General features: G+C 48.6%; 1 protein-coding gene across 1 annotated transcript in view; it reads right to left on the bottom strand.

Annotated features, from left to right (window-relative positions):
• ZC3H12C (zinc finger CCCH-type containing 12C) overlaps positions 1–4023 on the bottom strand; it is a 77366-nt gene extending 73343 nt beyond the window's left edge. The window contains exon 1 of the mRNA XM_075546563.1: positions 3882–4023. Within this exon, the coding sequence (XP_075402678.1) occupies positions 3882–3905 (24 nt within the window). The 5' untranslated portion in view covers positions 3906–4023. The remainder of the gene's footprint in view (positions 1–3881) is intronic.
• Between the last annotated feature and the right edge of the window lie 20360 nt (positions 4024–24383).

Here is a 24383-nt window from a genome sequence, read left to right as displayed (position 1 = left end):
CCAACCCCCAAAGTAGATCATCAGGTTTCCTCTCCTTTCCCCCACCCCACCCTCACCAAGGTGTCTCTGGTGCTACTGGAACCTTCAGCCAGTTGAGCATGTTAACCAAAGGGTTACCCCCAGGGATCCCTTGGCTTACAGAACTCCTGGGGAACCCGGCCACACCCTCACCCTGGCATTTGTGGCCTTCCTTGAATGTAACTGAATCCCCTCTGTTTCTCACAGCACTGAGTACATTCCACCCTACCTTATATTCTATCTGTTCAGGATCCCCTCGGAGAGGTTACAGCACTCAGATGGATACTAATTAATTCTTTGCTGCTCAAGACTCTGCAGCCAGCCCTGGTGGTGCAGTGGGTGTGGGCCGGCTAACTAAAAGGTCAATGGTTCCGATCCACCAGCTGCTCACGAGGCAGCCTGCTTCCTTAAAGGGACAGGCCCTCTCCTACAGGGCTGCTGCAAGAATAGACAGACAGCAGAGGGCTTGGGTATTCTGGGTCTGGGTGAGTGGAACATCAGCTCCAGAGCATCTAGCAGCAGCAGCAGCAGCTAACCTAAAGGGTGGTGATTCTAAGCCACCCAGTAGGTACTGTGGAAGAAAAGGCCAGGCCATCTGCTGCTATTAATAATCAACCTAAACCAAACCCAGTCCCCTGACTGCAACTCATAGCGAGCCAACATTGGGGTCCGAGACTGTTAGTCTTCACAGGCGCAGACATAGCCTCTTCTTTCTCCCCAGGAAGAGCTGGGGGGCTTGAACCACTGGCTGTGCAGTTAGCAGCCCCTTGCTTATCCCATAGCACCACCAGGGCTCCCAGGAAACCCTAACACGCAGTTCAACTCTAAACACACGGGGCCTCTGACCTTCCGCATCCAATGAATGACAACTGACAGTCGTTTGCTGACATGATTGAAGAACACCGGCGTGCGACGAATGAGCATGAACCGCAGATTAGTCTATTTCTACATTCCAAACACCTAAATGATACAAGACTCCCGGGAGGGGGGAGGTTCTAGTTCACATCTTATGTGTCAATTTCTTAAAAACAGTATCAACAACATAAACTGCAGTGTACCAAATCAAAAATGAAAGAATCCTACTGAATTTATGTGCTTAAACCCTAAGAGGGTACAAAATGATATAAACTCAAACTCAGTGCCATTGAGTTTATTAAAACTCACTGAGACTCTACAGGGCAGTAGGATCCCTGTGTGTTTCCGAGACTATAACCTTTATAGGAGTAGAAAGCCTCATCTTTCTCCCGAGGCGCAGTTGGTGGTTTTGAACTGCTGACCTTGTAGTTAGTAGACAATGAGTAACTCACAACACCACTAGGCCTCATATAAATTGATATAGCCACATGTTTATAATCACTCGAGGAATAAAAATCTTGTGACCCACTGTGCTCTGCTAGAATCAAGGAACGATACACGAGTTGTAGGATGAGGAAAATGCTTTGAGCTTTAGTTTTCTATCAGTTGCTAGGTGCCCCATTTGACAGACAACTCACGGGGACACAGCTTTGGAGAAGCCAGACATCTAAGATAGGGGTTTTATTGGTCCAGAAAATCTAAAACAGCGTCAAAGGCTGTGACTAATAAAAACCACTATCGGTACGCAAACCTTCCAAGTTTCAGTTTCCAGGCCTTCAACACAGTCCAATTTACATGCAAAGTCCCACTCGAGTTCCACTATTAAGTTCGGGTTAAAAAAACCGACGTGTGTGTGTGTGTGTGTGTTGTTGTTGCCGTTTTGCTTAGAGGTTCATTTTACTTTGGTTATAATGTTCAGGTACTCTGAACATTTATATGATCGAAGGCCATCTGGAAGATCATCATCTACCAGAGGGGATCCTCACTTACTTGGAAAGTAAAACCCAGCTTTAAGGAAGAAGACACAATGAAACATTTTGAATTACAGACAATGCAGTTATTTGACTATTCTGAGGATTTTACTGTTCCTTCAAGTGGTTCTCAACCATCCTAATGCCACAACCCTTTAACACAGTTCCTCATGTTGTGGTGATCCCCAACCCTAAAATTATTTTCTTTGCTACTTCATAACTCTAATTTTGCTACTGTTATGAACCGGGCGACCCCTGTGAAAGGGTCGTTCGACCCCCAAAGGGGTTGAGACCCACAGGTTGAGAGCCGCTGCTTCAAGTGGTCAGATTCAGCTTCTTAAAAATTACAATTTGGAAGAAAACATGTGACTAGAGGGCGCGTGTCCATAACATCTTCCTACGCAGATGTTCCAGCAAGATAATGGCACAAATCTTTCTGGAAGCAGTCTCTATATTCTAATATCAAAGAACACGGAACTGAGACAGTTGTGCTAAAAGTAATTATATACAAAAGAGATTGAATCCATGATCCTCACTCCTTGGTTTAAGATGAAAAAACAACAACAAAATCCAAAATATACTCTATCCCCTGACTTGTGGTTCTTGGAAAGTCCAAAAGAATATAATTGAGGCATTTAAAATGTTTTCATTCATAACATGGCATTGGGGGTTTAAAAATGCAAAAGACGAAAATATCCGTAGCAAGTTCTCCTCTTTCTAAACCTGCCATCAAACCATAACCAAACCCACGGCCATCCTCCTAGCGACCCTATAGGGCAAGGCATTAAGCCATTGTGGTCCCAAGGCCCTAAGTCTTTAGGAAGCAGCCTGCCACATCTTTCTCCCCCAGAACTCCTGGTGGGTTCGAACTGCCACCTTTTGGTATCCCAGATCTTAACGGCTGCGCTCCCAAGGCTCCTGAATAGCCTGTACTTGGCCCCACATTCTTATCTCTGCATTTCTTCCAAGTGAATTAGAAACATGCGAATCAAGATGCGGACGGGGCTAGAGATACTCCAACACAGTCTCCCAACCAATAGGAAAACTTTCCTTAAATCGGGATTAGTGTTTCATCTCTTTATCTCAATACCCAGGAACACACACTGGGACTGTCAACGCAGGATGCCCAAATGCAAGCAACACAGAGCAGCCTGCCCTTGGATGCGAAGGCTGTTTTTCAGGACTTGAAAGGGTCAAGCAAGAGCCCCTTTGGAGAATAAACGCGGGGGATCGTTTTCTCGGAGTTGTATGTCTAGCATCTTTGTAGAGGGAGGTGGAGGACGTGAACTAGCCGTCCCCCAAAGAGCGCAGTGTGCCTGTGCACTGGGGAATCGAGCCTGAGACTTGAGGTATCTCCTTAGGACTGGCCTGGGGGTGGGGGAGGCGGTTGGAACGGAGGGATGAATAATCACGGAACCTGGCTGGAGCTGCATCCGAGATGTTGGAGGATGCTTCGCCCCATCCTCAGCGCGCCAGGGAACGAGGCGAGAGAGCCGCGCGCTTGGTCCGTTTCCACCTGGGGCGCTCGAACCCGCCTCCATTGGCCGGCCGCCGTGTCCCCGCGGGCGGGCCGGGACCCGTGCCCTAGGCCGCGGGGCCGAGGAGCCCGGGCTCCCCTCGCCCGCAATCGCGGCGGGGCCGGCGCTGCCCGCGGGGAGGATGAGTCGGGCTTTCCGCTGGGCTCCGCCCGGGGCCGCGGCGCAGGGCCCAGAGCGCGGCGCTGGGGACCTCGGGCGCCCGCCGTGCCCGGGGCCTGGAGCTCGCCCTGGAGGCCCCTCCGCGCCCCCCGACCCCACCCCGCCGGCCCGGGGTCCCGCTCCCGCTGGGCCCCTCCCGCCGCCGCCAGCGCCCCCGCCCCGGCCCCTTCCCGAGCCACCCACCTGGGGGCCGCGACCCGGCCTGGCCGACCCCGCGCGGACGCGGCGAGCGGGCGGCTGGGCCCGCGGCGACCGGTCGCTCCGCCGGCCCGCGCGGCGCCCCCTCCCCGGCGGGCCCCGCTCCCGCCGCCCGCGCGCGCCGATCTGTTGCGCTACCTACTTGGAGCCTCTTGTCCGCAGCCATGGCCACATGCCCTGGAAGCCCGGCAGCGCCGGGGCCCTGCGGCCGGCCGCCGCCTCCCGCCTCCGCCCTGGGCCGCCGCTACGGTGCGGGGCGAGCGGGGGCCGCCCCCATGCCGCCCGCCCGCCCGCCCGCCCGGCCGCACCGCGGGGCCCCGGCTCGGGCGCGCCCCGGGCCTCGGCTCGGCCGGCCGCCCGCGCCGCTCCTCCGCCGGCGAGCGCGATCCCGGCTCCCCGGCCGCTGCCTCGCCGCCGCCGCCGCCCGCCCGCAGCCGCCGCAGCCGCCGCCTCCTCCCCTTCCCAGCTTCCCTTTTCCTCCTCCTCCTCCTCCTCCGCCGCCGCCGCCGCCGCCGCCGGGAGCCGAGATTGGCAAACCAGCACCTGCTGCTGGAGACGGCCGCGAACTGAAACAGGAAACCCCGGGCCAAGGGGAAAACCCGGGAGGCGTGGAGGAGGGTGAGGGGAGCTGCGGGAACCGGGCGGGCCCGACCCGACCCAGCGGCGCGCGCGGCCCGAGGCTCCCGCGCCTCCTCCCCTCGCTCCCATTCCTCCCCACCCCCATCCCGCGCAACCTGGGGTCTCCACGCCCCCCCCACTCCCTCCTAGCCCTAGCAGGTAGGGGCACAGGAGAGGGGTGGAGGCTCCGCGCCGCACCCCCGTGCTCCCCCAGTCCATAGGCGCCCACCATCCCCGGCTGGGACGTGGAGAGGGCCGCCTCCTTAGGACTGGCTACCGGCGGTCGTTTGCTTATTGTCAGTATTCCGTAACGAGGCAAAACCACACCCGGCATGAGCAAGACCAATAAGGGGACATTTAAACAAATGAAGTTGGGATCTCGTGCCGGGGAAGAACTTCTATCATCAAGGAAACGAATCTTGTTGGGACTGGCAAGCGTGTCAAAATTGCAGTTCAGCCCACAATCAATCCAGCTCTTCCTGAGCAAAAGGCGCCCAGGAGAACAAGGAGCCTTTTTACTTGGGGAGCTGTAGAGGTCAACCTCTCAGAAGCAGCCCCGAACCTATTCACCTGCCTGCGGCATCGTCACCGGGGTGCACCTCCCTGCTGGTCTTGGGTGCTGTAGTGACAAAGACTGGGACTTTACAGGAATTCTGCTCCTAGTGCCTTGGACTAGGCAGTCTTCACTGGCACCACCGTTGTTGCAAAGGATGCCCCGAAATCCCTCGCCTCGCACCCCCTTTAGCTCGTAGAAAACCGAGTCTAGAAAGGGTATTTGACATCGCCAGCTGGGATATGAAGAATCCAGATCTGTTTCCGAACCGCTTATTCCTACCACGGGACCAGAGTTCAGGGTTCATGCTTTCTGAGTGCACGGGTTTACCTTTAACAAAGGGATTTCTTGACCCTCTTGAGTTGTTTTCTGCAGGGCATCTGTTGGATTTGTTTTGGGAGTCGATAGTGTGGATATTTCTTGGGGCTCAAACTGTCTTAGTCTCCAGTTTACTGTTGTCAATCAAAAAATCTGCTTGTTGGACTTAATTGAGCAGCAGAGGCCTCCCCGCCTCATTCTGGTCAGTAGCCGCTGCTGATGGGGTCCCAGCTGAGAGCATCCTGCTGGCTGGTACCCATGGGCGCCCTGATACAACCTGTGCAAGGAAAGTAGGTCTTCCTTGGCCTATTTTAACTTCCTTGGGCCACTCTTTTCTTTACCCAAAAGAGGTCGTGTACAGCAGATGTCCCCAGTGCTGTTCCCGTGAGCATGGAAACGCAGGGTGTTCCTTTGAGAACGCGGTGTTACTGTGGCCTCACCTGACCCATGCTATTTATAACCGCCTCGTATGCATGTGCCATGGAATAAGGAAGACCTAAGGAGACTCGATGTGTTTAAACTGTGGTGCTGGTGAAGAAGATTGAAATGAACCTGGAGGCAAGGATGGTGAGACTTCCTCTTACATCCTCTGGGCATGTTGTCAGGAGAGATCAGTCCCTGGAGAAGGACATCGGGCTTGGTTTTAAAGCAGAGAGGCAGCCACAAGGAGGAAGCCCCCAAACAAGATGGACTGACAGTGGCTGCAACAATGTTCTCAAGCACAGGAACCATTGTGAGGACGGTGCGGGCCCAGGCGGCGTGTCCTTCTGTTTTGCACAGGGTGGCTGTGGGTTTGGAGCCCACCTAACAACAGCAACAGGTCTGTCTTGTGGGCTAGCAAAATAACAGAGAGGTAGACTTCTCTTGGGGCATATGACTGCTCTTTGGATGACATTTTTTCCTTCCACCTTTAAGGCCTCTCTAGTTTTAGGAATTGAATTGTGTAAATCCTAACCTCTATGCCTATAATTATAATCTCATCGGGAATGGGTTGTCTCTGCTCTGTTAATGATGCAGGATTAGGGTAAGGTGTATCTTGAGTCAATCTCTCTTGAGCTATAAAAGCGATTAAATACAAGCTGGCAAGCAGAGACATGGAAAGAGAAATGCCAAGCCACACAAAGACTGCCCAGCAGCAGATGCTTAGAGGAGACAGGGCCCTTACTCCTGAGCTGATGAGAGACAAAGCCGCCTTCTAGAGCCAGCACCCTGAATTCAGCCTTCCTGCCTCCTAAACTGTGAGATACTAAATTCCTGTCGGCTAAAGCCACCTACGTGTGGCACTTCTGCCACAGCAGCACTAGATAATGAAGACGCTTGGGAAAGCTGGCAGCCTGCTCTTTCTGGCCAGGTCAGTTTGTACTTCCAGGAAGGGAGAGGTATACTGGGAAAGCACCCCTGTACAGTAGGCCGTGTCTTCAGAAATCTCTTGAGCAGTATTAGGGAGTGGCAGAGACTCAAGGGAGGCTGGCTGGCTGACAGCAATAAGTGCCAGCATCTGCGGTCTGGTTTTCCAGGCCAGGAAGTTCTCCATCTCTGCTCGTAGGGCCCCCTTCCCTTACTTCCCACCATTCATTCCACTGAATCCCATTCCACATTGTATGGAGCATAGATCAGGGCACTCACTGTACGAGGTCCTATCACTTTGTTACAGGTAATGTTTAGTGAACACTCACCAAGAGCAATGGAATCCTGGTGGTGCAGGGGATTAAGCAGTGGTCTAACAGAGCTGCACCACCGGGTTTCTGGAAGAAAGCGGCTTCATTTAAACTGTGGACCTTTGGTTTGGGTTTGGGTTACTAAGCATGCTCTGGGCACTCTTCTAAGCATAATGGATGTGTTATCTTGTGTCACATCCACAAAACTGTGAGGGAATATTCTTTCTTCCCTTTTTATATGTTATCAGAAGGGACCAGGCCCTGGAGAAGGGCCTCATGCCTGGGTCAGAAACGAGAGGAAGCCTCTGCAAGAACTAGGAGGACACAGCGGTGACATTAGCGGGCTCAAACAATTTCCAGGACGGAGCTTTGTTCTGTCGTCCGTCCATTGGGTCACCACGAGTAGAAATTGACTCGACAGCGCTCGCACCTGACAGCAAACAACAATAGCCACAAGGACAAGTCCAGTTTAAAGATGAGAAAAGCCCAGAACAACTCAATGAGTCTTAGTCTGGAATCAGGCCCCATGTGAATAAGATAAACGAACTCTCCCTGAACCTGGCTTACTAGCAGTTGCAGAGTTAAGAGCAAATGAAGGTCAACAGAAAACGAAGAAGACGCGAGATTTTATATGTCAAGCGTGTGTCACAGCAATGACCGTCCCGAGGGTTGGGGGGACAGGAATGGTTTTAGGTTGTAGTGGTTGGGGTGATTTACATAGGTGATGGTGGATTTCAAAAGAATGGGGGGATTTAAGCAGGGTCATGTATTTTGATAGGTGGAAAAGATCAAGAAGACCCCATCAATGAAGCTGACAGCGTAAGACTGAGGGTCAAGGACACTAGGCAAACGGAGAAAAGAAAAAACTGGAGAGGAAAAGTAGGACCAAATTGTACAGAGATTTACAAACAAGAGAGGAACACACACACACACACACACACACATACACACATTGGGGGTTGGGGAGCAGAGATTTGATTGGATTCAGTGTGAAAAATCAAACAACCAAACTGCCACTGAGTCCAGACCGACTCGTGGCAACCCTACAGTACAGGGTAGATCTGCCCCTTGGAAAGCCCCGTCTTTCTCTGGTTGAGTGACTGGTGCTTTTGAACTGTCCACCTCACAATTAGCAGCCCACTGTGTAACCAGCACAACTCCAAGACTCTTCTTGGGTTCAACATAGCATACAGATAATGAGGAATCTGAACAGAAGGTGATGTGGAGAGCATCCCTTTTAGGAAAACCCATATTGGGGGCTTTTGAAGGTTCAGAAAATCTCCCCTATCTTGTCACTTCCTTCCCATTTTGAGACCTCCTTGTATTTTCGTGATTATTGGATGAAGAGCAAAGGGGAGAGCGTGGAGCAAGGAAACACTCTGAAGGTCAATGTTGGGCAAATGACATGGAGGAACTAAGCAAACAGGGAGGGAGGAACATAAAGCAGGGTCAGTGAGATATTGTGACTTAGCACTCCCCCCAAGACTTGGCTAAGTAGGCGTACTTGCTGGAGATGGGCTGCAGAAGAGGGAGGAGCCCCAAATAACAGCACGAGTCGTGAATGTGAAACCTCTACTTGTACTAACTGGCGACAAAGGGGCATGCCTGGGGAGAGGGGGACTGCTTTTCATGAGCAAACGTTTAGAATAGGTTGGGTTTGGGCATGTGTTTGTGGAAATAGCTGCACATGGAGAAATGTGCTACAGTGTCATCTCAACAGAGACTTGGGCAGATGAGGCTCTTACCTGATTTCAAAAGGAGTTGTGAGAATTTAAAACGGTCACTATTAGAACAATAACCAGCCATAGCTGTCCTTCCTAATAATGGAATGAACTTGAAAGGAAAATTCTAATAAATAAAATAGCTCTCAGGCTCTGAGTAAATGGGCTTTAGGGATTTTTTCTTATATCATCTTCCTCTAAATTATATTTATGATGTCCACTTAAACTACACTTACAAAGAGATTGTATTTCCTTTAAATTTATTTACTGTACTTCAATTACACTTACACAGATTATATTTACTTACACACAAGAAGCTACAGAGGAAAGCAGTTTTCACGGAGTTAGAGAAGGCTAGACAATGAAAGGAAACCGAGAGACTGCTTACTCTCATCCTGGCTTTCATTTTGTAAATGGTGACATTCAGACTCAAAGTTTGAGTGTCTCATTTATTTGAAGCTTTAAAATAGTATTAGGCAAGTATGACACCTTCGCTGTCGCTGTTTCTGGAATGAAGACATTACACACCACGATGAAGTCTGGCTTGACCCTCAGCATGTACTTTACATTACTTTAGAGAACTAGAGGGTCCTTCTTTGGAGCAGCGGCTCCATAGTAGGTGAAGACTTGGAGCAACAAGTTAAAAACAAATGGAAGATAGAGAAGAGAAACCAAGGAGTAGGTAACAGGTACGCCGTTGTGGGTGCTGCTGGGGGTGGTTAGTTAGTATCTTAACTTGTTGAATGCAAAATTGATTATCTGAAATGTAAACATCCACGTGATGTATAATAAAAGTTTTATTAGACACACACATGCTTTGGAAAAAAACAAGTGAGGGAAGAGTGAACCTAAGGAAACATGTCATAAAACATGGCTCACAGGAAGATGACCACACACCCAGTGTCTCATCTGATCCTTGAAAGACAGTCTTTCCCACCAGGGTGGGACCTTGCAATTTCTCAGCAGGGTTTTATATTGGTGAAGGCTCTAGGGGGTTCAGAAGTGATGGCTTGCAGGCCACCTCCAGGCTCAAAATTTACCAGATGCCCGGGGCAACCGCTCCTAATTCTAACCAGGCGTGTCCTAATGGTGCCCTTAGGAATTCTTTCACAGAATATGTCTGGACTTAGTGGCTACGCTTGGGGTTGCAAGAAGGTTGCTTCTGCTGTTCTGTCTCACGTCTCTACCATTTCTGCCAAAACACGTACCTTATTCGAGTCCGTGCCAATCGTTTCCTCGATGTGTCTGCATGGCCCGCTGCCACCACCACTGGATGTCGTCTTGCCGAGGGACTGCTCACACAGAGCCCGGTGACTAGCGTGGTTTTTCATCCAGTTTCTTTGGTGCCTTTTCGAGACGTTCTGATGCGTTTCAGCAACATCTACCAAACGGTACGCTTCCTTTCGTGTGATTACCCTTAGCCATGACTTACTCAAGACATGAACTCGGTAAGACAGGCTCACAGGAGAAAACCCCTCCTTGTCTGGAGAGCGTCAGTGACAGCTGAATCACCGTGGCCTGTTTCATGCCGGCTTCTTGGGGAAAGGAAACCAGATGACAGATATATGTGTGGTTGACCAATGCCAGGGCTCTTTCTTTTGATGAGTTACCGCAAACGCACACGGCACCCCCATGGCTGTCCCCACCCCCACCCCCTGCTTAGTGTTTGTGGGAGGTCACAAGATAAGGAAGGGCCTGAGCGGGAGAGGTCTGGGTGCTTCAGTCATGGGGTCATGCGCTTTATGTTCTACTCCCTGAATGAGACAGCGAGACTGACCCACTTCCGCCACATTTACCCGAGGAATTCTGAGCCCAAAGAACACTCAATGTAAGGGGAAAATGCATTTTGTCACCGCGGTGACATTAGGGTTGGTGTGTCCCCCAGTACAATAACTCACTGTGTCAAGCCCTCCTCCCCTCATAGACATCCTCCTGTACCAGACCATACTGAATCCTTAATAGTGATCAATTCCAATCATGGCATCATAGGAGATCAACGTGTAATGAACTGCAGAAGTGGGGCATATTTCATTGAACATGAGGATGCTAACAGCAACATCAGGGGAAAGGTAAGTCTCCCACCTCCCGTAAGCAATGTTTCAGAAACAAGGGGCAGTTCTGTCCTGTCCTCCAGGGTCCCTATGAGTTGACATTGACTTGATGGCTGTGAGTTTGTTTGTTTGTATTTAACCGCCAAGTTGTTTTGTAACTGAATTTTCCTTATAAGTGAGTTGAAAGCTTTGTATACTTCCATCCTTCTTTCCTTTAATTACTACTTTATTCTAAAAAAAAAAGGCATTGGTCTAAGTTCACGAATATTAATCCACACAGTATTGTAGCGAAGTCCCGGGAGAACTGGCCCGAGTCAGCAGCTGTGAGGAACACCACTGGCAGGAAGGAAACGAGAGAAGGCAAGATTAGGACGGGCAGTGAAAACCACGTGATTGGAATTGTAACAACAAGCGCACAGCAAGAAGATAACCAAGTGAGTTAGCAATGTTTTTGCCTTGTCCGTCGACTGAAAACTGTAAGCCGAATTTATGACAAATACGGGGATATTTTTATGACCACGCACTTCTGCTGAGTCGCCGCACACAGGCTTACATGGACAGTCACTTTGGTGTCTCTGCTCTGATGACGTCACCCGGGGTGGCCGGTACCTTGCATCACTCCCTTGCGATGTCACTGCTGAGCCAACTTGAGAAAACAAAACTAAAAAGCAAACTCACTGCCTTCGGGTCAGTGCTGACTCATAGCGACCCTCCAGGACAGGGTCGAACTGCCCGTGAGTTTCTGGGACTGGGACCCTTTACGGGAGTAGAAAGCAACCCTAGGATTTGTCCCTACATCTGTGACTTTGGTCTCAGAGGGGACTTCCGGGGGTACTAGACGCCTCCCTCTCATCTCTTGTTGCTTCAAAAGGAAATGGATAAAATACAGAAATTGTGCTTTATATCTACATACTGTATCTACAGAGTACATCATGGAAAGCATCAAAACAGAATGATAGAATTTAAAGGTTGGAGTCCATCTTATGTTAAAGATTATTTCTCTGGAATATGGACGTTAATTGTTTGGTAAAGGAAAAAAATTAGCCCAAACCCAAGTGTCCATCAATCAGGAACAGGCTGAATGCCAAGTGTCCATCAATCGGGAACAGGCTGAATGCCTTGTGGCAGAAACACCGGACTGCTAACCAAAGGGAGGCCGCTTCAACCCACAGGCTGCACTGTGAGATGTGGCGCGGTCGGTTAAATACATCATTTCACATCAAAATACAATTTGATTGTTAAAATGAATTAAGTGGCTCTCTGTCACTGCCATCGAGTCAGTGTTGACTCATGGAGACCCCCTGTGGGTTTCTGAGACAGGAACGGTTTAGAGGAGTAGAAAGCCCAGTCTTTCTCCCTCAGTGCTGATGGTGATTTCGAACTGCCGGCCATGCAGCCCAACGTGCAAGCTGGCCACCAGGAGCCTTGTCAGTCACTCTCTGGGTGTGGCATAAGCCTCAAGGTATGTTGAGTGAAAAAGTAAAGTGACAACCCATGTGCATAATATGTGACTATTTGTGTGAAAGAAAGTGTTCGACCATTGGTGTGAGATCTTTGCCCAAAAGCCCATCATATAATGTTTCCAGAGACAGAGGCACATGACAGACGACAGACACATGAGACAGGCACCAGGGACTGCCCCTCCTGGTAGGGGAACTGGTGATCAGGGGAAAGCGATGGGAGAGGGATTCACTTTTTACTCGACACCTTTAAAATTTTAACCCAGTTCTTTAATTTCCTATGCAAAAGTATTTCTTACAAAAATCATTAAAGTGTTTTCTTGCCCCGCATTTTCATTTGGTGCTATAAATAACCAGATTGAAAAAAATTTTAGAAAAATACCCACCGCAGGAGGAGGAAGTACAGTCTCGTGAGTGGCTGTGCGGAGGCCCTGGGGCTTCCCAGACTGGGAATGAGCCTGGGGGTGTGCAGGTACCGAGAGCCCCTCATCGGAAAGGAGCCCTGGTGGGCATGACTGGGATTCCTTGCTGTTTTTACAACCAGCTTATCAAAAGTTCCCACCCTAGCTTCCTTGAAAGACTTTTGATGGGAGCTGTTATCAGTTAGGGATCTGGGAGGGGGATTCTCATCAGCAGACACAGGAGGAAGTTCCCATAAGCGGGAGGCGTGGCAGCGCCTCAGGAGTATGCACCAGGGGAGCCGTACACACTTTCCTCAGGAAACTCATGACCAGAGTGGTGTTTACTTGTGTTGTTTGTCCTGCTACATTGGAGGGAGGTGGGCTCCGTGAAGGCAGGGGCCCTGTCTGTCTGTCACGTTCGTTTCCCCGGAGCTTGGCACGAAGGAGACACGTGCGATTGCTAGGGAAACTGGACCTGGGGACCATGACCATATCACCCCAAGACTCACCAACAGGGGACTACGTACATCGGCCTTAATCTGTAAGAGATTATAGCCAGGACACTGGAGTCCAGGATTCCCATCTCAGAAAGGGTAGGGTTCCCAGGAAGACCTAATTCAAACCTGAAAGGAACTGGGGAAGTAGAAAAATATTCTTGTGTGTGTTGGAACAAGCTAATAAACCTACTACTGGGCTAGTAGAACAACACAGAGAATTGGTTAATTAAACCAGCAGCAGCAACAACAACAAAACCTAACCACCACCACCCACCCAATCAATCAATAAAGAAAAACAAAACAATGCCATCAACGGCAGAGGAAAGTCCCAGCAGCAGGGCTGCATTTTACAGGAAGGGCAGGATGATCGGCCACGCAAATCTGTTGCTGACTCACTGCACCGCCAGAGACTTGGGTGGTTGGGATGGGACCAAGCTGCCTCAGCTCAGGTTCTGCGTTGACTTCCGAGTCTAGTAGCCAAGGTCAGAGGGATAGAGGGCAACAATATAGTTCGAGGTCCTGTGTTCCAACCTCAGTGTGGGAGCCAGTGGAAAATTCACACCGTGAGCTATTTTTGTTTGTCTGCTAAAACTTCAGGGATCCTGAAGGAGTCGGAAATGAAGAGCCCAGGTAAGAGATATCTGCTACTTCCCCATTGGTCCCATAAACTTGTGCCATGGGTCTGGGTGAGGACCTAGGCCAGCGGTTCTCAACCTGTGGGTCATGACCCCTTTAGGGGTCAAATGACCCTTCCACGGACGTCACCTGATAACATACAGTAGCAAAATGACAGTGCAGAAGCAGCAATGAAAATAATTTTATGGTTTGGGGGGTCACCACCACCTGAGGAACTGTGTGACAGGGTTGTGGCGTGAGGAAGGTTGGGAACCACTGCTCTAGGCCACTGTGCGCTGATGGCTTTTGATGGCTTTGGGAGGTCACAGGTCATGTTCGGAAGTTCGGGGAAGCTCACTGGAGGTATGTAAGTGGAAGAGGAGGTACTGTTTTTCTCCCTTTCCTGAGTTCAGTCCAGATCACACAGGGTTAAATTGAGAGCCAGAGGCAGCAGTCAGGTGATACTGTGGGATACAATTGAGTCATCGCCTTGCTCTGTGTCTCAGGAGCCTTCCATTTCCATCCAAACACCACTTTTGGAAACAGTGTCAGTAGTCTCTTGAAAACTGTCCTCAGGTCTTTAGTCATCCCGTGCCTTCCTCTGGTTTTAGGGTTTTATGCACAGAGGACCAGTCCCACCCCCACCCCCATCATTCTGATAAGCATCTATTTTTCAAAAGCGAGCGTCATCTGCCTTGAGGAGTGCCTACTGGTAAAGAAATCCAGAAATGTGATAGCTTTATTTTTAATAACAACAAGAGGCACTTGACTGTTTCCCCAGCTTTGGCAAGGACAAATTGCTTAGGTGAAACACTGTCCCGGTGAAATGGTTTCGCACACTTTCAAAGGTCTCTGCTAAAACAGGTGTGTTCAAGAGCATTTTAGAGTGTTGGTAGAATTAAAAACTCACTCACTGCCATTGAGTCAATTCTGACTCATAGAGATCCTCCAGGACAGGTTTCCCTATAGGAAACCCCTGTGCATTTTTGAGACTGTAACTCTTTATGGGTGTAGAAAGCCCTAGTTTTCTCCTGAGGAGCCGCTGGTGAATTTGAACTACACCGTAGCATTTATACAATCTACTTTCAACTTGAGGAAGGGGTGGAGTCTATCTAGCCTGCCACCCAGGTTGCAGCTTGATGACCTCATTTGGAGGTGCGAAGGAGATAAATATCTCACTGGAGGCCAGACACACCCTCTCCCTGCTTCATCTTCCTGCTGATAAGCTACATGGAGCTATGCTGATGGAGCGAGGAGCCCTGGAGCTGGAGGAGCCATGTGGAGACCCACGCCAGCACTGAGATGCTTCCAATAGCCACTGAATCCGCAAGACTTTCCACCCACTGGCCTGTGATCTTCCTGTGTTCAGCATCATTGCATACATCTCCTGAGTCTGAAGAGGCATTTACAGACTGGTATCAAACATATGGGCTAAATAAGACTTACGGAATTGAACTGGACTGGGCTGGGATGTTTTGTTTAAATATACAATTGCTCTTTGATATAAAGCTCTTTCTTATACACATATGAATATCTCTGGATTTGTTTCTCTAGTCCACCAGGACCAATACACAGACCTTGCAGTTAGCAGCCCATGCTTAGCCACTATGCCACCATATATATATCCAATTACTTGCATAGTCTCGGCGACAAATTCTTTATGTACATAATGTAGCTGCCATTTTTCAAGGCTCTTTGGCATATTGAGGGCGGCCTGGTGGTGTCATGGTTGTGTGTTTGGTTGCTAACTGCAAGGTCAGCATTTGAAGAATACCAGTGGTTCTGTGGGAGAACGATGGGGCTGCCTACTCTCATACAGAGTTACAGTCTAGGACACTCACAGAGGCCGTTCCACGCTGTCCTACTGGGTCACTATGAGACGGCATTGACTCCTTGGCAGTGGGTTTGGTTTTTTGGTCTCTGTCTATCTGACCAACAGTGACACTGAGTCTGAAGTGCTTAAGCTGGACAGATTTCCACAAGGGTTGATGCAGGTGGGTTTCCCATTTTATACCCCAATGCATAATACTTGATCATTGTAGAAAAATTTTAAAGCACCTAAAACCCATAAGGTTTCAGATCAGATAGGAAAGAGAGCAGCACATTTATGTTAAAGGAGGGATTTTACTTGTAGAACTGGTTGAGTTGGTGAATATTCTATGGGGAGTGTCCTCCTAAAGAAGAATGAAATCAGTTACTTACAAACAAAATCCAAAGTCAGTGTAAAAAGGGCCAGGGGGTGACATCTGACCTCCTCTGACTACACAATGGAGGAGAATCAAATTCATCATTAGCCCACGGTTGATTCCCGTGAGACAGAAGTCACACATGCCTTCATCCTCCAACCCGGTTTACCAATGCTGACACCAATCATTTCCACGGTTTCTTAGCTGGGGGGCAAATTCATTGCAATGGCCACACAGAATTCACAGGCAATACTCACAATTAGGGATTTATTAGAGAAGTGAACAGGTTACAATCGGGATCAGAAATTCTCAGGATACAATTCTTCCAGCGGGAGCCTGTCCCTGGTCGTTGGCCTATCAGTCACTTGATCGTTTCCCTGCTCAGGCAAGTGTTACAAATTCTTTAGTGCTGCTGCTAAAATCATTTGCTAGAAGAGGCCGAATAGCACTCTCTGTATGGAAACTTGCTTACCCGACGGCAGAGAGTGCAAGCCAGTCCACCATGAGCTTCAGCCTGAAGGCACTTGGCCCCTCCTCCGTGGGTAAGTAAGCCTAGCTCCCTGGATCTACTACCAGGAAGGATCCCGTTCTAGATCAGCTGAGCCTCCTGTCCAGTGTGAGCCTCCTGTCATCGTCCTCTCTTGTGCTCTAGTTTCTGTTGCTGCCCTTTTTCTGCTGCCACCACTCACCCTCCACTTCTCCAGTGTCGTAGTTCTCCGTCTCTGGACCAAGGGAGGTCAGCACAAGGATCTTGGGATCCAAAGGACATGCTCCACTCCTGCCTCTTCTTCCTTTTTGGTAGCAAAACCTCCTGTTCTTGCTCGTAAAATGGCTCATTTTAAACCTAGTGGGATGGCAAAACTGATCAATCCCCTATTTGAGTCCCATGCCTTGCACGGTCCCACCTAATCATTTGATAATTCACTATGCTGCAATCTGGTTTCAAAAATACCAGCCATCTCTAATGCCCCCTCCCCCCACCCAGGGAAAGCTAACCATCATATACTTGTCAAATTCTCTCCCATTCGCTATTCCAATGCTCTTCCCAATTTAACTTAGTCAAATAAGGATTCACTGAATGGCAGGACTGTGCTTGGAACAAGATAAAAGGTGTTCAGACCTTACATAAACCAAATTTCCTCTTGGAAAGATAGGACATATATTAAAAGAAATACACAAATAAGAGAGAGAGTAAAGCTAGGGAAATAAAGAATTAGATAGGATCAAATGCCAAAATGTATGTTGCGATAGGTGCACACTAACCATGAAGAAGGAAGGACCGGTGTTTAATTAAGGGAAGAGGGGAGATTTCTTTAGCAAGGTAGAACTTGCCTGAATTCACAGTTTTTTTTCAGGATCACTCTGAGCCTAAACTGATTCTAGGGGCAGGGATTTGAAATTTTGCTTTCAATTTGGTGAGATCCCCCCCCTCCCCCACACACACACTGAGATCTCAGGGTAATGCTCGATCCACTCTGGGGAGTTTTTCATTCAGCGAATGTTTGCAGAGTCTCTAGTATGTTTCAGGCGCTGTCTGGGTGTGCGGCTTGCACAGCTCCCAGCTGCAGGCATGGCTCCCATCACCTCCTCTGCAGTCATTCTGCGCCCCACTCACGCGTCCCCCGCCTCGCTAGCCTGCTGCTTACTGCCCCGGCATTTCTAACCTCAGGGACAGAACGCTTCTGTTCTTTCTCTGGAACATTCTTTCCCAGATATCCATAAAGCTTCTTTGCACGCCCATGGCCTTCAGGCTTTTGCTCAAATGTCACCTTATTAGAGAAGCTATAGCTCTATCTCATATTTTGCATCGCACACCCACCCACCACTGTGACCACTATCCGTCCCCTTATCCCACTTTATGTTTCCTTGATCCTTGTGATCACTGAGCGTTTATGTCATTGCTGGTAGAGAGGCCTGGAAGGAGCTATGGCGTCAGAGTCCACGTACACAGGGAGAAAAGGGCTCGTGATAGGATCCAGACTGATGGGCTGGGGACAGGATCAGAATATAAGAGTGAGAGATTATGTTAATTAAAATATCCTTTGATAGCAGAGGCTGAGTAGCACTATCTGTCTGCAAATATGTTCCCGGAGAGTGCGGGAAAGTTTATTTGGTTAAGGTTTAAAAAAGACCAGGCAAGATTGCCCCATTGCGACCTCTCACCGGAGACCAGACTGGGAGACCAGGAAGGCTCTCCTCTGAGAGGGTCCCAAACTAGCACAGCAGAGGGACAAAGTAATGCGACACGTCTTTTCCAATCAGAGTTCAGCTCCTGTGATAACGAGACAGACGCAGATGCAGACGGTTGATTCGAGTTTGGCTTCCCAGTGTAGACCTGCATGATTCGGTGATACCGCCCCTTCCCTGCTCGCCGCTCCTACTCAGCGCTTTTCAACTACATCTACATCTGCAAGGACTTCTTCCTGAATTTTTGGCTCCACACAGGCGCTCAGGGTTTCTCACTATTTCTGTGCCATCCCCGGTAGCAGGAGTCCCTCATATGGTCCAATGGTGACCATGTTTGATGTGAAGGTTGGAGCTTTGTGAGCTGAGTCAAGTGCCTTGGAAGAAAGTCCTGGCCACCCACGTACTTACTTCCCAACCAGCCTCCAGTCACTGCCCACCTTATGGGGCACAGCTGTCCTCGGACACCCGTGAGGGCTCCACGAGTCAGACTTACTCAGCCGCATCTTGTCAGCTATGTCCCGATGGTTGTCCAAACACAAAACCCCAACTCGCTGCCATCTGGTCGGTGCCGAGGCACAGAGAGCCCAGCTCTGAAACGCACAGTGTGTGGCGCTGGGTAGGCACACAACAAAAACACATTTCGTTTATTCAAAATGACCATGCAAAAAAGACAAAGAAAAAGGAAGGCTCATTGGCTCCCTGCTAGGGGTTAAGCAGGAACCGGGATTAACACGCTTACCTGCTAACTGCAAGGCGGACGGCCTGCCCCTGCGCCACGGGAGAAAGATGTGGCAGGCCGCTTATGTGAAGGTTTGCAACCTTGGCCACCGAGGGGCAGTTCTAGTCTGCGCGAGCGTGTAGCTATGCGTTGGAAAGCAACTTGATAGCAGCAGGTTTGGTTGTTTGGTTTTGCTGTGTGTCAACCATCATTATAGGTGCTGGGAAAGTTTCTGGCTCCAAATGAACTTATTTCTATCTCCAGCGTGCAGGAGAACCCATACACAAACAGACAAGCAGACAGTTGAGCAGAAGAGTTCCCCATAGTCGTCAGTGCCACATTAATGGTCAGGGCTGGGAAGAAACACAGTGGGGAGCTACAGAGGGACTGGAGCAGTCTGGTGGGTGGTGGTCAGGAAAGGCCTCTTCTCAATTTCATTTCGGCTGACATGACACAAAGGAGTCAAGCACACGGGTCCTGTTCCAGGTAGACCAAACAGCAAGGGGAGGGGACACAGGACAGTGTGAGTTCAAGATGGAGAACGAAGCGTGAGTGCGGAAGCTTGGAAAGTGAGGGCAGGGTTTGAATGGAGTACCAGAGGTACCCCAACCCCAAACTGGATTTTTCTCAAAGCCATGTATTTACATTAAAAAAAAAAAAACCAAAAAACCTTATCACCTTCACAATAGTCTCCATTACACGCAATACATTTGTCAAACCTGTGATTCCATTTTTGGAAACGGTTTTCAAACTCATCTGTTTGGATGGCTGACAACACCCACCTCATTTTTGTCTCACCTCTTCTAAGTCATCGAATCGCTATCCTTGCATGCCGCTCTTCATTCACGGAACCCAAAGAAGTCACACAAAGCTCAGTCAGGTGAGTAAGGTGCGCAGGCAAGAAAAACATGCTGGGTTTTTTTTTGGGGCAAAAGCTGGTGCATTCCGATGACTGTGTGAGCAGGTGCATTGTTATGGTGGCAAAACCAGCCCCCGCCCTCCCTCCCCCCGTCTGCCACAAATCAGGCCTTTTTGTCCCATCCTGCCACACCATCTTTTCAGAACCTCTAAATAGAAAGCTTGATTAAGTCTGACCTGGCGGAACAAACGCCAAATCTACTATCCCCCTCACATCAGACAAACAAGTGAGCATAGTCTTGATCTTTGATTTCACTTGGCGAGCTTTTCTGGGCCAGCTGAGCATGGCTTCTTCCACGGCCTTGGCTGATGTTTGCTTCCAGCAGCATCAGAATAGCACCATGTCTCCTCACCAGTAATGACCTGAGGAAAAATGTCTGGGTCGCTGCGGAGCTGTTCTTCCAAAGTACAGCATGTTCCCACTCCACGCGCTTTTTCCTGCTCAGTCAGAACCCCAGGCACAAATTTCTCAGCAACCCTCTCATGTTCAAATCTTCCATTAAAATTTGCTGAACTGAACTCTAAGATAGTTCAAATAACTTCCCCATCTCTTCAGTGGGGTGCCATCCATCTTCAAGGACAAGTGCACGGATTTGTCCACATTTTCATCCATTCAGGAAGTGGATGGACGTCCAGATGAGGTTTGTCATCAATCAACATTTCACCATTTTTGAAATGAGGAAACCACTCATCCACTTGAGTTGTTCCCACAGTGCTGTCCTTGTTAGCTGCGTTCAACATCACAACAGTTTCCTGAGCAGGAAACAAAATTTCATAGCCACAAACTCTTCTATTAAATTGGCCATCATAAAAAATGAGGTTTGAATGAAGCTGCTTTTATGAAAAAATTCACTGTGGCCAGAGAGAACCTTCCCTGGTGATACCACTGGGTGCACTAACACAGCAAGTTGCTCGATGCTTTTTCCATTTTTTTTTGGTGGTGGTGGTGGGGGTGGTTATCCCCTTGTACTTTGCCATGGAGCTCACAGCCAGCTCCGCACTGCTTCAATCAAGGTCATCCACACTTATTCTAAAGCTTCCCTGCCTTCCCTGGTGGCAGTCTCTGTCTGCAACCCTTCGACGGTCTAGTTTCGTGGCTACTTCATCACTGTCATTGTGCTACTGTTATCAATCATAATGCAAATATTTGATACCCAGGAAGAATTTTCATTGTTACAAATGGAACACAATTAAAGCAGTGATTAATCACAAAGCAATATGTAATTACATATTGTGAACTATTTATTTCTAATGACAAGTAAATGAAATTTTGTCTTGGAGCACGGTGTAGCATGGGTAACAGTCTTCACATGGGGTACTTGCATGTGGACGTATCTGCCTGTGGACGGACCTGCCTGGACATGGATAGAGGAGCGGTATCTCGGTTCCTGAGACCATCGGAAACATGTGTTTTCTGATGGTCTTATTTGACCCTTGTGAGAGGGTCATTTGACCCCTAAAGGGGTCATGACCCACAGATTGAGACCGCTGCTCTAGACCATGTTTCCATCTCCAAGCAACAAGGAAGCCTGGAAAAGCTACTTCTCGGTGTTTCAACTGCTCTAGGGTGAGGTGTAACAAGGGAAGTTAGATGCCGAGGAGGCCAAAACATAAACCATTGCATACAGAATTCGATTGCTATGCATACACTTCACTTTCATTAACACAAGGCACTTTGGCAGGTTGCTGCTGTTAGCTGCTGCTGGTCAGACTCCCACCCATGGCAACCCCGTGCCTGGTGGAAGAGACACGCTTCCCGCTTTCTTGGTTGTCATCTGTACTGATGCAGCACACCAAGCCTTTCTTCTTTCTTCAGGTGGGCTCAAACCGCCCACCTGAAGGCTCGCAGCTGATTGCACACTGCATACAACTCCCAATATCGTAGGCATTTCATTCTTGATTCTCAATTCTCTTGGCAATCACTAAGAAATCCCCAAGGAGGCAAAGATAACACCGATTCATTGGACATTAAAAAAAGTTGTTTTACTGGGGCTCGTACAGCTCTTATTGCAATCCATGCATGCATCCGTTATGTCAAGCACAAACACATTTAGACATTTGTGTCCATCATCATTTTCAAAATATTTTCTTTCTACTTGAACCCTTGGTATAGGCTCTTCATTTCCTCCCTCTCTTCCCCACCCTCACTCCCTCATGAACCCTTGGTAAATTATAAATGATTATTATTTTCTCATGTCTTACACTGACCAATGTCTCCCTTCACCCACTTTTCTGTTGTCCGTCCCCCCGCGAGGGGGTTATATGTAGATCATTGTGATGGGTTCCCCCTTTCTCCCCCATCTTCCCCTTACCCTCCTGGTATCACTACTCTCATTAATGGTCCTGAGAGGGGTTATTTTTTCTGGATTCGCTGTGTTTCCAGCTCTTATCTGTACCAATGTACATCCTCTGGTCTAGCCAGATTTGTCAGGTAGAATTGGGGTCATGATAGTGGAGGGGAGGAAGCATTAAAAAACTAGAGGAAAGTTGTATGTTTCATTGGTGCTTTACTGCACCCTGACTGGCTCATCTCTTCCTTGTGACCTTCTGTAAGGGGATGTCCAATTGTCTACAAATGGGCTTTGGGATTCCACTCCCGACTCCCCCTCGTTCATATTGATACGGTTTTTTGTTTTGAGTCTTTGATGCCTGATACCTGATGATGCCTGGACACCCCTCATGACCACACAGGCTAGTATACTTCTTCCATGTGGGCTTTGTTGGTTCTCAGCTAGATGGCTGCTTGTTTATCTTCAAGCCTCTAAGACCCCAGACGCTATATCTTTCGATAGCTGGGAACCATCATATTTCTTTATCACATTTGCTTATGTACTCATTTTGTTTTCAGTGATAGTTTCGGGAAGCTGAGCATCACATATGCCAGGTTATTAGAACAAAGTGTTCTTGCATTGAAGGAGTACCTGTGTAGAGGCCCAATGTCCATCTGCTACCTCACTACTTAACATATATGTACATAGATCTATTCCCCTATTGTTATATAAAAATATATTTACATATGCACATTCCTGTATTTCGACCTCTCTATATAAATACCCATTTGCTTGGTTCTTTCCTCTATTTCCTTTTACTTTCCTCTTGTCCCACATCATGTTCAGCCTTCGTTTGGGTTTCAGTAATTCCTCTTGGTTAACATTGCCATTGATTAAGCCCTACCAAGCATCCCACGCCCTCCTCACCATCGATTTTAGATGACTGTTGTTCCTTTGTCTCTGGGTTTGTTAACACCCACTTCCTCCCCTCACTCCTGTGTTGTGCCCCCCACCCCAAAACCATTGGTCCAATTGTTTTCGCTTCCGAATTGTTTATCCAACCTACCTCATCTAGAAAGACATGCAGAGACAAAACAAGACAGAGAAAAAGCAAACAAAAATAAACAAACTGAGGACGACAACAAGAACAACAAAACTCAACGACAAAAAGGAAAGAAAAAGAAAAACCTATAAATAGCTTCAGGTCTATTTTTTTACCTTTAGGGGTTTTTTCCAGTCCAGTCTGATGGGGTGCCTTGCCCTGGCCCCAAAGTCTATTTTTGGTATTCCCCGGGGACTTAATTGCTTTGCTCCCCTTGCTGCTCTGTTGCACACCCTTAGCATTTCACCCTGATGTGTTGGGGTCAGATTGGGCATAATTCCTGCACTATGCCCCCTCCCCCCACCCCATGTTGTTCCTTATATTGTTATGGGCCCATGAGGAACGGACGTCATGTCTCATGATGGGCCCGGCCCTATGGTCGTCTCTGTGCATTGGCTACTCTGAGCAGGGATATCGTCCTCAGGGCTTGGTGGGCCAGGGCGTGCTCCACTCTCTCTCCTTCCCTCTTCATTTCCTCCCGTGTGCTCTGATCAGACGCGCCCCTCTCCCCGTGCTGAAGCGTCAGTGCTGCATTGGACATTGTTTTAACCTAGGTATTTCCCCCTCCTGTGCAATATTATACAAGTGTTTTCAGTTTAAACTTTCAAAAATTAACCAGCATGAAAAACCAAGATGTACTTCTTTATTGCACAAAGATACTGGCTAATAGATTAAATAATCACCCGTGAGAATAATGAATGGGTTGGAAGGTAAGCTTATGCATTATAAATTACTTTCACACTTAAGATAGGCCACGATTAGATAAACAATCATCTTAATTAAATACTGAAAGAAGAAGTAACAACACTGTGTATTTTATTCATTCTAAGATTTCTAACCAGACCTCTGATAATCAGCACATGCACTAAAGAACATTTAATCTCCTGTCCACTATCCAGACTGGAACTAATCAGCTCTCTTATCAGAGTTATCTCAATGTCATGCCTCAACAGATCAGCAAGGCCAGCCGGGACACAGAAGCAAGTCACATGTTCAAACAAAACAAAACAAAAATAGATGTCTGTGGGTCCCACACATTCTCTCCAACTTCTGGGAGAGCTAATTTAGAATTTCAGAAATGTGTAAGCCAGATGGGAATGAGACTATGCTCCAAAGCCTGGGAGGTTTTTGCCCGTGTGTTTTTGGTTGTTCTGTAGCTCAGGCCCTCTTTCCCAGGCCGTGCTAACGAAGGCATGAGCGGCCAGCCGTTGGTGCTTACTCAGTCTTTGTCTTCCGATGAGTCATTATTGTTTTCCAGCTAGACACTGCGGCCAGCCAGCCTTGCTTTCAATGTGTCCCTTTCATTCATTTGGAAACCGAAGAGCTGGGCTTTGTACCGCATCCATGATGTCAGCAGAGCCAGCTCTGGAG

This window comes from Tenrec ecaudatus, chromosome 4 (assembly GCF_050624435.1).
Source record: "Tenrec ecaudatus isolate mTenEca1 chromosome 4, mTenEca1.hap1, whole genome shotgun sequence".
NCBI lineage: Eukaryota > Metazoa > Chordata > Mammalia > Afrosoricida > Tenrecidae > Tenrec > Tenrec ecaudatus.
This window is presented reverse-complemented; position numbering and strand designations above follow the sequence as displayed.